Source organism: Giraffa tippelskirchi, chromosome 4 (genome assembly GCF_054371585.1).
Source record: "Giraffa tippelskirchi isolate mGirTip1 chromosome 4, T2T-mGirTip1v1.2.pri, whole genome shotgun sequence".
In the NCBI taxonomy this organism is placed as follows: Eukaryota; Metazoa; Chordata; class Mammalia; order Artiodactyla; family Giraffidae; genus Giraffa; species Giraffa tippelskirchi.
The window spans coordinates 171882912-171895883 of NC_137278.1; the positions used below are offsets into that span (position 1 = coordinate 171882912).

General features: G+C 49.7%; 1 protein-coding gene across 5 annotated transcripts in view; it reads left to right on the forward strand.

The window, feature by feature from the left end:
* Nucleotides 1–40: 40 nt before the first annotated feature.
* Nucleotides 41–12972, forward strand: part of NCF4 (neutrophil cytosolic factor 4) — a 103415-nt gene continuing 90483 nt past the window's right edge. For 3 of the 5 annotated variants that reach the window (XM_081596333.1, XM_081596331.1, XM_081596334.1), the window contains exon 1: nucleotides 125–1330. Coding sequence is in view for 1 of the 5 variants with exons in the window: in XM_081596335.1 (XP_081452461.1) it covers nucleotides 1241–1330 (90 nt within the window). In the remaining 4 variants the exon portion in view is untranslated. Of the gene's footprint in view, nucleotides 1331–12972 lie in introns of all 5 variants that reach the window. The other 2 variants (XM_081596335.1, XM_081596340.1) reach the window with 2 other exon arrangements.

Consider the following 12972-nt stretch of genomic DNA (forward strand, 5'->3'; position numbering starts at 1 on the left):
GCCCATCTTCGGGAGGAATGGGGATTCGCCGTACCCTCCTGCCCTTCTGGAAGTGGGTTCGCCCATGAAAGGGGCCGATCGCGAGCGCGGGAGACTGGAGCAGCGCCGGCGCAGTGGATGAGGTGCGCTTGCCCAGGCCGAGCTTTGAGCGAGCTTTACCTCGCTGAGGCAGTGCTTGTCGCCCCCTCCAAGTCCCAGATTCCAGGAAGCGTAGCCGTAAAGTGCATCAAGAAATCCAGTCTTTGGCTCCTTAAAGCCCAAGGATGTTATGCGCTTTAAATACGAAAGTGTTAAAAGTGATGTCTATGGACAAAGGAGAAGTGGGGGATGTGGGGGAGCGGTTGGACTGAGGAATTTGAGGTTGTACTTTTCTCTGAGCCTAGCCCCTCTTGTGAAATGGAGAACGTATCATATACCATACCTGGAATGAAAGCAAGCATCCTGGACATTTCCTATCCACCCCAAGGAGGCTGACTTTCCAGGGAGGCCCCTCTTGCTCTGCGGTCTGAAATCACGGTCGTCTTCCTGACCTGGGCAAGTGGCCTCACCCCTAAGTCTGTTTCCTCACTTTTAAAAGGGGCTCGTGGAATCCACCTTCTTCGGTTGTCCTGAGACTGTAAGTGCCTGGGACACAGTAGGTGCTCAGCAGTGATGAATGGATGAATGAGAAGCGATTTACTGAACAGATTGGGTTTATCATTACCGTCATGTTGGCCAGATGCCTGCACCCCTTTTCTCACTCCTGCCAGTTCCTCTGGGATGGCTGGTGCTGAAAGGGAAGAACAGCCCCTCAGGGAAGATGCAGCCTCCAGAATTTGCTATCATATGCCCTTCATTTAGGGCTTCCCAGGTGGCACTGTGGTAAAGAATCTGGCTGCCAATGCAGGAGACACAGGAGACGTGGGTTCAATCCCTGGGTAGAGAAGATCCCCTGGAATAGGAAATGGAAACCTACTCCAATATTCTTGCCTGGAAGATTCCATGGGCAGAGGAGCCTGGTGGGCTACAGTCCGTGAGGTCACAAAGAGTTGGACATGACTGAGCATGTACACACACACGTCTTTCATTTACCTGGAACCTCTCTCACCTGCTGGGTGTCTTACTGTGGCTGCCAATCTTTCGCAGGGCAATGAACACACACATGCTCTACAAACTGCTGCAAATGTTTCAACCTTGAATCAGGACTGAAACAAGGCAAGTTGTCTGGAATTATCTTTCCTTGCCAATCATTCCTGGTATTATGGTTAAGACCTGTCTCCTGTATTCTGCCTTACCTACTTGTTTTCTTGGGAGACATCATGCAAGTCTGTCTCAGACACCCCAGGTCTCGGTGAGTCACAAAGCCTCTACTGGTCTTCCTGTCTCCGCTTCCAGACTGTCCTGTTAATCCCTTAAAGGACCTCTTGAGTGAGTCACCATCCCGAGGCAGCTCCGTGGAGCTCAGATGCTGAGATCCATCTGGGTGTGATACCTCTGGGAGCCTCAGTTTCCTTGTCTGTGAAGTGGTGAGGGGTAATAATTGCACCTCCCTTATGGAGTTGTCCTCCTCAGCACCACATCTGCCCTGGCCCTTTCCTTCCTGCTCCTGGATGTGATTTTGGTCAATACTGTTGTAAGAGCATTTTGTATCTTCCCAGAGGGACTTCCCTCGTGGCTCAAGACAGTAAAGAATCTACCTGCAATGCAGGAGATCTGGGTTCAATCCCTGGTTCGGGAAGGTCCCCTGGAGAAGGAAATGGCAACCTACTCCAATATTCTTATCTGGAGAATTCCATGGACAGAGGAGCCTCCATGGAGTCTCAAAGAGTCGGACATGACTGAGCAACTAACACACACACACAGAGGTGGTAAACCCCATACGGTGAATTCTCCCACCTCACTCTGCCATCCCAAGGGCTTTCTATACACTATTGATGATGAAACAACAGCCACATGACTGTCACTGGGTTTTAGGGGATCAGAGAGTTTGGGAGCCGTAGGGATGCTTGAGATATTCTAATCTAACCCCTCCCTGAGCAGCTATAACAGAGCTGGCAGTTGCCAAGCCCACACTGAGTTCTGGCCTCAGTTTGAGTGCTCTAAAGAATTCATTAACTTACTACTCATGTTCCTGTTTGATATTGACAATAACCCCTGTGAAGCGTGTATCATCTCTGTTTGATAAACAGGGAGACTGAGGCCCAAATGAGGTGAAATCAAATGCCCAAGGTCACAAGGCTGGTGAAGGGGGGAACTGGAGGCAGGCAGACCATCAACCTCTTGGCCCCTATAGGGACCTCTCCTGCCTCTAATCCTCTCACAGTTCTTCCCATCCTAGAGAGTAAATATTGATTGAGTTCCTTGCACTAATAGCTCCTGCTGATTGAGCATTAGATATTCCAGGCATGTGCTGAACACTTCGCATCCTTTATCTTATAGGATGCAATGACTCTGGGAAGTGCAAGGGATCATTCCTTCCATTTCTCAGATAAGGAAACTGAGGCCCACAGAGAGCCCAGGCTCATGCAAGAAGAATCAGAACCGACCTCAGGTCTTCTGCTCTTGGGACCAGTGTTTTTTCCATTGCTTGGTGTACTCTTTCCATTTTCATTAATAAGATTTTCTTGAGTACCTGCTCTGGGCCAGGCCCTGTGCTGGTTGCTGGGTCACGAAATGAAGGTGCCAGAGACCCAGGCAACTCTGGCAAATGTTGGCTATGGGGGAATACTGGCCTAGTCATACGGAACCCTGCATTTTCTAGAGGAGCCAGGAATCTGGATTTCTTTTGTGTGTGTATTCCCCCTGACTCTCAAATTTTGGCAATGAACTTCAGTTTAAAACACTGCAGCAGCTGCAGCTGAACACCTCTGTTGTCTGGCTCACTCTGGGGGCTGCCCGTTTGTGACATTTAGTTGAGAAAGACAGATGTGTGAACAAATCTTATGGCAAGAGTAGATACAGGACTCCAAGGAGCACTCTTAACCCTGGTTAGGTGGAGTTGGGAAGGATATTCTGGAAGGAGAGCCTTGAAGAATGGGTAGGAATTTACAAGGTGGACACAGGGGTAAGGACTTCCTGGGCAGATGGAACAGCACGTGCAGAGGCATGGAGTCGTGGGAATGAGCTGAACATTTGGAGGGTGGCAGGTGACACGCTATGCTTAGGGGTGAATGGGAGACTGGTAAGAGATAGGTCTGACCCAGGCCTTTGCTTGAAGCCAGATGTATAGCAGAATGGCAAAAGAAAGTGAGGCAAAGCCTGGCATAGAACCTTCTCTGAGGGATTAATTCAACAAACATTTTTATTGGGTACTACTTACTAAGTGGGCTTCCCTGGTAGCTCAGTGGTGAAGAATCTGCCTGCGAGTGCAGGAGACACAGGAGATGCGAGTACAGTCCCTGGGTTGGGAAGATTGCCTGCAGAAGGAAATGGCAACTGCTCCAGTATTCTTGCCTGGGAAATCTGATGGACAGAGGCGCTTGGTGGGTTACAGTCCATGAGGTCACAAAAGAGTCGGACACCACTGAGAGACTAAACAACCATACTTATTAAGCACCAGGGACCAAACCACCATAGTGGCTATTCTCAGGGAGCATCCAGCCCAGTGGGGAAGCAGGTAATCAACAGTGGTTATCTGTGACTGCTTGTGGTCAGTGTTGAGTAGGAAAAGAATAGTTGCTGTAAGAATAAATATTCTGTGGCCCCTGGGTCAGCAGGATCAGCATCACACAGTGACTTGTCAGAAATGCACATTCCCCAGCCCCACTCAGACAAACTGAACTCTGGAGGTGGGAATCATAATCTGTGTTCTCATAAGCCTTTCTGGTAATTCTGGTGCCTGCTCATGTTTGGGAACCACTGCTCCTAGGTCATGCCAGGACCCACTTTTATGCATCTTCTCCAATTGCTTTACTGCTTCTAAAACTCCCCAAGACCCTTCCTACCTCAGGGCCTTTGCACTGACTGTTCTCACCATGGCTGTGTGACTTTCTCACTACCTTTAGCTCTTTGTGCAAATACCATCTCCTTGGAGAGGGCTTCCCAAGCTCCTGGTTTAAAGAATTACCCCTAATCTATCAGACTCAATTCCTTGTCTTACTGTGCTTTCTTCTTAGCAATATTTATTTATTTATTTGCCTTGTATCTGTCTCCATCCACTAGAAGATAAGCTTCATGAGAACAGGGACGTGATCTTTTTTTGTCCTCCCAGCATCTCGGGTCGTGCCCAGCATGGTGAGATACTTAGGAAGTATTTTTGAATGAATGAATGAATCTCATAGGGTTTACCCTTCTGGTCATTCATTCATTCATCAAGCACCAATTCCTGTGGAAGTAATGGGCTTATTGTTGGAAGGGGTTCCATAGCCATTTGGGCAGGGGCAACCTGATGCCTGGTCTTCCACATCCCTCCTTCCCCTTACACGCAGCTAGCTCCAGACACAAAGAACCTCCAGATGCACCAGAACCTCCAGTTCTGTGGACTCCATGGAGAAGGAGGGGTTCGCAGCACTGCTTCCCAAAACCAAGGACTGGGCCGTTTGGGCTGATTAGGAAGCAAGTACTTTGTGTGAGAAGGAGGTGGAGAGGCAGCTACTGACAAGTTGTTCCCAGGGAACATTCAATCATCCTGGGGTTGAATGCTTTCCGACAGCCCTGACAAGCAGCGTTCGTCTGAGGTGCGGCTGAGTGCCAGCATCAGCTGCAGTATTCCACGCATGGCGCCTGGATGACCGTGCCTACTGCAGTGGTTCCAGGGGGTTTCTACTCTGCCTGGGCCACTCCTTAGAGCCCAGAGCTTGTAGAATGTATTAGCAGGGTTGTTGGATGCAAAACAATCCTGCTGGGAACATAAGAGGCTTTAGGAGAAATTAGTGGGGAAAGGCCTCTTCAGAGTTATCCAGCATGAATCCTCAGGAAGAATACCTTTTGTACATTAAGGCAGATTTTCCCTAATGCCTTCATGGAAGAGGACAATGCAAAAGAGAGGGCCAGTGGATTGGTAGGAATCTTACATATTTAGATTAGGATTTCTTCATCTCCACACTGTTGATGTTTTGGATCGGATACTTCTGGGTTGTGGGGGCCATCCTGTGCATTGTAGACTGTTTGGCAGCATCTCTGGCCTCTACCCACTAGATGCCAGAATCATCTCCCTCATTATGAAAGCCCAAATGCCTCCAGATATTTCCAGATGTTCCCTGGGGGCCAAAATTATCCATGGATGAGGACCACTGATGTATGAACTCAGTGTGTAGGGCATATTGACTTTAAAATTGAAATCTGCAAGGATTGGGACTCAGACTGTCTAAGTTTGAACGCTGCTTTGCCTTTTAAGCTCTGTTTCCTCATTCCTGTATCTCTGGGTGCCACAAGGATCAGCTGTTACACATAACAAGTAAAGGATCTAGACTGGGAGCCTGACAAGTCCTAAGATTCAGTGAACACCACTCTCATTAACAGCCATTGGGATGGCGGAGAAGCCCCCAAGGATGATCTATAATGCCGCGGTGGTATCTGTTTTACAATTATTTGTATAATGCACTGTGTCGTAGCTGCCTTCTGGTACACTGCCTTCTCATGGTAATGACCTTTGCTGTTGAGTTCTTCACTGTTCACGTGGGCCTGGTTGTTTATGCCTTCACTGATGCAGTACTTGGCCGTGGCCACCCCAATAAAGGGCAGAGGAAATGTGACTGACTCACCTTCTGTGCGCAGGGAATGCAAAGTGGAGCCCTGAGCTGGGGCCTGAGTTGCACAGAGACTGCCATATCCTGATTCCACCAGCAGGGGGCAGTAGCAGCTGGGAAAATGCTGGCTGCTGCAGGAGGGAGCCAAACCTTGCTGTTTTAATTTTCAAGGCTGCAAGTATTCCAAGTTGAGCAAATCATCCTTCCAGAGACACCCGAGGTTTCCTTTAACAGCTCATGGTAGTTTATCTGCAGGAGCCTAGAGATGCTCTTCTAGAACATTCTACGTTTACCATGTCTGCCCATTTCTGGATGGTTCACTCTGAACCTAGGGCAAATTGTGCTGGGGCAAAGTTAAACTGGTTCCTGTTTTTCTAAATTCCTTTTTCCCTCTGCTCACCGCATCCCATCCTGCCGCTTACCCGAGTGACACAATGCCCGTCCCAGAAAGAACCACAAGCAGCTGTACCTGTCACTCAGGCCCCATTTTAACTTGTTCCCCCCCACCCCCCCCCATATAAACTCAGCAGTCCAGAGTCTGACTCTCTCATATTTCCCTCAGTCCATTCTTGACCTGCTTCGTTGCGTTTTCTATCTATCAGTGGGGAATATCTTTAAAATTGAGATGAGAAAAAAGAGGCACACAGAAGCTGAGCAACATGCCTAGATTATACACTTGAAACAGGGTGAGGCAGGATTCGAACCCAGGCCAGCTGGCGCCAGGAGACAGTGTGTCTCCAATGGAGCATCTCTGCCGAGTAGGCAAGACTGGCCTCTGCTTCCTCTTGGCCCTCACTGCGACTGGCTCAGTGATACCTCTTCTCCTGGCTCCCCGCCTGTCCCCAGGCTGCCTTTCTCCAATGCACAGGTGGAGTGAGTCCTCCCTGCAGTGAGATGGTAGCCCCCAGGACCGTCAGCCTGCCCTCCAGGCACTCCCGGTGAGTATGCTCTGGCCATGACTTAACTCCCACTGTAGGCCACTTGAGTTGGCTGGACTTGGAGGAACAATTCTTCACCCCAGCTTCTCAGAGTTCCTGTGAGGCTCAAAACTGATACCACCTGTTGCCTCAGGCATGCTTTGCAAGCTGTAAAGTGCTGGACAAAGTTAAGGGCTGTCAGTTTTACCATGATTGACTTCTTTCTGAGACTGGTTCTTGATCTCTTGCTCCAAGGATTCTTGGGGCATGTTGTAACCACATGAATGTGGCATCTGTGGGCTGGCATCTGGCAGCCTTTGAAAAGACTGGGAATACCTGTCAGCCATTCAGAATGCAGAGTTAAGGGCCTTTTCCAGATGGAACCAGGGGGTAAACATGGGCTGGTGGGCATGTTGCCCAACAGGGAGGCCTCCAGGCCTGCTTGCCAAGCCTCTGGTCCCTGTGATCGCCTGGAGACCCTGCCAACCCTCTTTACATTTGCTTGAGGGAGCTGACAGGACATGAGCTGCCCAGAGCATCTCGACTTCTCCCACTGGGGGGGCTGTGTGTCTGATGGCACCAGAGGAACAAGGGGATGAACTTTTAAGTCAACAGATCTGGATTCAGAGTCTGATCTAACATAAAGATGGCTCTGGTTCCCCTTGTAGGTGAGACACCCATCTGTTTCCCCAAAGAGAGTTCTGATGTCTCGCTTGCTGGGAAAGATTTTTAAGATCTCAAGAGGAAAAAAAAAAAGCAAACAGTTGTGGGATATTTGAAATGAAGAACAGATACCAAGTTGTGTGGAGATGTCTCTCAAAGGGCTGGCATTTCAAAGCTCAAGGCTCTTTCCTGTTTTCTCAAACTTCAACAGTCAGTGCATCCATTTGCCAGAGGAGAAAACAGAGGCTCAGTTAAATGGTTTGAAAGACGTGTCTGACATCATGTGGTTAATGAGAAGGGAGAGTGGGATTAGAATTCGTATCGTCTGTTTCCACATCTGGCTCCGCTGCTTACTGGTCAGGTGGTCTCGGGAGAGCTCAAGACCTCGACTGAGCCTCTGTTTCACCATCTGTAAAATGGGGCTAGTGACCTATGAGAGAGAACTGTGAGAATTAAACAGGACAATTCCTGTAAACCATTTGATGCAGCCACAGAATAAACACCAAACAAGTACCAGTGGTTTTTACTACTCTAGGATACGCTGTTATTAATGAATGAATGATGAACTTAAATGGACTTCGGCCTTCTGCTGGGGCCTAGGAAGCTTTCCTTTCTAGAAACCCAAGACATGAAGGCAGTTTCCTTTGCATGGAAATAAAGGCCCACTGAAGCCATGTCTGGCAGCAGAATTGCCCCTTACTTCCTCTGGATCATTCACCTTCTTGAAGGATCTTTCCCAAAGCAGAGAAAGGGCTGTTCTCCCCCCCACTTCAGTGTAGACCACCCATGACCATCTCTCTGAGGGCTGACCCCCCAGTGTAGACCATCCATGACCATCTCTCTGAGGGCTGCCCCCCTAGTGTAGACCACCCATGACCATCTCTCTGAGGGCTGCCCCCCCCCAGTTAGACCATCCATGACCATCTCTCTGAGGGCTGCCCCCCTCAGTGTAGACCACCCATGGCCATCTCTCTGAGGGCTGCCCCCCTCAGTGTAGACCACCCATGGCCATCTCTCTGGCGATGCTGACAAGGGGGCATTTTGTGATGATTATGCAAGAAACCTTTCAATAACTGACCCTCTGCTCCAGCAAGAAGCTTTGAATTTTGCAGAATTGCTGGAAGAAAGCAATTTCTCATCTGGCACTGACTCCCATAAGTCTCACAACCATCTCAGAATTGTCTCTGAAGTGCTCTGCCTAACCGATTGCCCTCTGCTCGTTTCTCGAGAGTTAACAGATGTGAGATTTAGAGGAGAGGGTGACAAGTGGCCTGGGACCTGGAGAAGCTGTTGTGGTGAGAGGGGCCACTTCTCGCTGGAGCACATCCAAATTGGCACCGCGATGAATATAGAAAAAGCTAGAAAGTTTAAGGGCCTCCATGGCTTCCCTGGTGGCTCAGATGGTGAAGAATTTGCCTGCAATGCAGGAGACCTGGGTCTGATCCCTGGGTCGGAAAGATCCCCTGATGAAGGGCATGGCAGCCTCTCCATATTCTTGCCTGGAGAACCCCAGGGACAGAGGAGTCTGGCAGGCTACAGTCCATAGGGTTGCAAAGAGTCAGATGTGACTGAGTGACTACCAGTTTTACTTTCACACTCTCAAGAGCCTCCATTATCAGAGCAGCTTCCATGCTGGTCCCTTGGCTGCTGCTTCCCTGCTGCATCCTCCTCCCAGTGGCAGATGGAATTTATAAAAAAATAATAATAATAATAATAAAAAAAAAAAAGGAAAAAAAATTTTTTTGTGAAACTTATTTTTTTGAAATGTATTTACATTACCATATATAAAATAGGTAGCCAACGGGAATTTGCTGTGTGGTTCAGGAAACTCAAACAGGGGCTGTGTATCAACCTAGAAGCGTGGGATGGGGAGGGAGATGGGAGGGAATGTCAAAAGGGGAGGGGATATATGTATACCTGTGGCTGATTCATGGTGAGGTTTGATAGAAAACAGCAAAATTCTGTAAAGCAATTATCCTTCAACAAAAAATAAATTAATTAAAAAAAGAATAATAAATGGGACTTCAGTGATAGTAAAAAAAAAATTTATTTATTACAGCCGCCAGGTCTTCATTGCTGCGAGTGGGCTTTGTCTAGATGCAGCGAGCAGGCTGCTCATTGCTGTTGCCTCTTGTGTTGCCGAGTGTGGGTTCTAGGGAGCGTGGCTTCAGTAGTTGTGACTCCCAGGCTCTAGAGCACAGGCGCAGTAGTTGTGGCTCTTGGGCTTAGTTGTTCCTGTGACATGTGAAATCTTCCTTGATCAGGAATGGAACCCCATGTCCCCTGCATTGGCAGGCAAATTCTTAACCACTGGACCACCAGGGAAGTCCCAACTAGCTACTTTTTAATTAGTGTCCCTAAATATAGGATGCACATCATTTCTCTACTCCACAGGACAGACAGCTGTAGTGGATCTCAGCGTGGGCTCTGGGGTCAGATAAACCGGGGATGGGCCTGACTCCAACACTGTTTTGGTTTGGAGTTTGCCCAGGCACCCTGCCCAAGGACATCAGCACAGTGTTTTAGGGTGAACCAATTCCCAAAAGTACCACTTGGGGAGTGGGGTAGAGACATGAGACAGGGAGGGGAGGGGAACTCTGGGAGGGCCCAGCACTAAGCAAACTGCTGCGGTGGGCAGCTTAGCTCCATGGAGACTCGGGGACACTGCGTGGAGCTTGAGTCACCCCAGCTCCACGGAGAGAGCTGGCAGGTATTTATCCACCCCAACATCCGTCCCTGGTCGGAGCTGCACAGCTGCGACCCTCTGTACGTCCGCCTTGCCCTGTGCGGGGGCTGGACGTCCACAGCCAGGAACAAAAACCCCCTGGACAGAGAGTCTTGGGTCATCAGGGTGAGGGGTGGAGGCCCTGCAGGAACCGTGGTGACCGCTCCCCTCCCCCAACATGGGGCAGCCTGTCCTAGGCCCTTGGGAGTCTCAAATCAGATCCCCATAAAGCCCCAAATGCAGACACACCTTCTATCACTTCCCTGAGAAGGCAGAGTGGAAACGGAGGAAATTCAGGTAAGAGCTGGTTGAGATGTGGTTTGGGGTCCAGGCAGGCTGCTCAGGCCCTTCTCTGGCTGCACTGATGGAAGAGGATGCCCCTCACAAATGACCTCCTCATGCCTATACAAGCCTGAATGTCAGGTTCACCCGATTCAGATCTTCCCAGGCTAATGTCCTGCAGAGTGGCAGCCGGGGCACTGCGGGTGGGGCATCTTTACTTTAGGGGCAGAGTCAGAAGGAGACTGAGGGCTTTGGGAAGAGCTCTCACAGTTACTATGATGACTCAACAAAGTGATGCTTCTAAAGTGCTTAGCTGCATAGGGCACAAGTAATCATCCAAAAGTCATTTGTGGAAGAGATGAGTATGCTTTTAATTTTCATTTTCTATGTTCATTTTTATTGGCTGTGTGGTTTGGGCAAATTACCTAACCTCTCTGAACCTCAGTGTTTTTCACCCACGTCACCCCTGGGGAGTCATGGTGTGGATTAAGAGATGGCGTGTATTATATTTGGGCTTCCCTGATAGCTCAGTTGGTAAAGAATCCGCCTGCAATGCAGGAGACCCTGTTCAATTCTTGGGTCTGGAACATCTGCTGGAGAAGGGATAGGCTACCCACTTCAGTATTCTTGGGCTTCCCTTGTAGCTCGACTGGTAAAGAATCTGCCTGCAATGCAGGAGACCTGGGTTCGATCCCTGGGTTGGGAAGATCCTCTGGAGAAGGTAATAGCTACCCACTCCAGTATTCTGGCCTGGAGTCCATGGAATTGCAAAGAGTCTGACTCGACTGAGCAACTTGCACTTTCATATATTATATTGGAGAAGGAAATGGCAACCCACTCCAGTATTATTGCCTGGATATTCCCATGGACAGAGGAGCCTTGTGGGCTACAGCCATGGAATCACAGAGTCGGACACGACTGAAGTGACTTAGCAGCAGCAGCATATATTATATACAAGCATCTGATGCATATATAGTAAGTACTCAACAGAGGAAGAGGCAGATGTGGCTTTGTCCAGCCCCAAAGCTGGAGCCTGGCACAGTCATATTCTCCAAGTTTGTGACTGAAAGAAGAGTTCTGAGCCCTGACTCCCAATTTTCCCTATTCATCCTTCCCCATCTCTGGTCCTTCTTCACTCCCTCACCCCTCATCTGCATCCTTTCCCTGTACTTGGACATTCCATCCATCATTCAGCTTTCTGCCCAGGTGCAGGCTGCTCCTGCTGTTATCAAAAGACACTCAGGAACCCACTGGCTGGCTCTTCTTCCGCTCCCTCCCTACCTGCTCCCAGCTTCTCCCAGACAGAAGGGAGACAGAGATAATGAGTGAGGCTCCTCTGAGCATAACAATGAAGGAAAGGAGTCATGTTCAGCTGATGAACAAACTAGGAAGGGAGCTCAGAGGGTGATGATGAGATGTTGGGGCTATGGATGATGGGTGGTTGGAGGCTGGTGACACTCAGCCTAGACCGGGAGGATGCTGAGCAGGGAGGACTTCCGCTTGGCTCCTCCCTCCTTGCTGAGTTTGGAAGGTCCTTGTGGATGAGGTACTGTGGAAGGGTGGGAAGGTGGGAGATGAGTTCAAGTCCTCTTTCTGCTCTGCACTTCTGTGTGGCCTTGAGTGAGTCACTGGCCATGTGGCCATATCCATATCATGCCACCTTTTGTGTGCCAGGTTCTGCGATCCAGCAGGAAACCCCACAGACATATGCTCAACATCTTATAATCTCTGGGACACTTGGCTGTGAATTAGGTGGTCACACTCCCCCCACCCCCACTACACCTGTAATGGGGGCAGTTTATGGACCTTTGGGGCTTGCCACTGCTGTGGTGCAGTTCCTGGTTCTGGCTCCTTCCAGGCCTGGGCATGCCGCCTCTGTCCACTGCTACTGTGGAAGGCGGCTCACCCATCACCCATCCCTGACTCTCAGCCTGGATCCTGATGGGTGGCCTGCCACACCCCATCTTCAGTGAGAGCCCTCCCTGACAGCCCCGCCCAGGGCAACAATGCAGGGCTCAGGGGAAGGGTCAGAAGATGCCACTGGGTACCAGGTCTGGAGACCTGACACGGGCAAGAACATGGCTGCGGTTCCCACCCCAAGGCTGTTGCGGGGAAGAGCAGAGCCATCCTGCAGGACCACTGCCATGTTTGCCCACCCAGCTTCCCTCCCTTCTTCTGACTTCCACTGGGACCTCTCTCCTGATTTTTCTCCAGCCATGAGCTTTCTGTGTCCACAGGTGGGCCCCATCCAGGATGGGCCAGTCAGGGCCCCCATCCTTTGGGTTGTGATGATTGGTCCAAGGAGGGATGCAGGCTCTGGAGGGGGCTGCCAGTTTGGGGTCCTGACCCCACCACTTACTCACACTGAGATCTTAGGCAAACATGTATTGGGTTGGCCAAAAATTTTGCTCAGGTTTTTCCATAAGATGTCACAGAAGAAACCCAAATGAACTTTTTGGCCAATCCAATAACTTACCTGTGCCTCAGTTTCCTCACCTGTATAATAGAGAGAATAATGGTCCTCACTTAATTGTTGCACAGATAGAAGCATGTCAATGGCTCAGCACAGAGTAAGTGCTCAGTAAATACGAGCTGCTGGGATTAATAGGACTAAATTTGGGGCCTTCTGATGGAGTGATTGTAAAAGAGAAGCTCTTTTTAAAAAACTGATATTCTGAATGTACACCTTGAGCTACTGGAGGAATCTTGCCATCAGGAG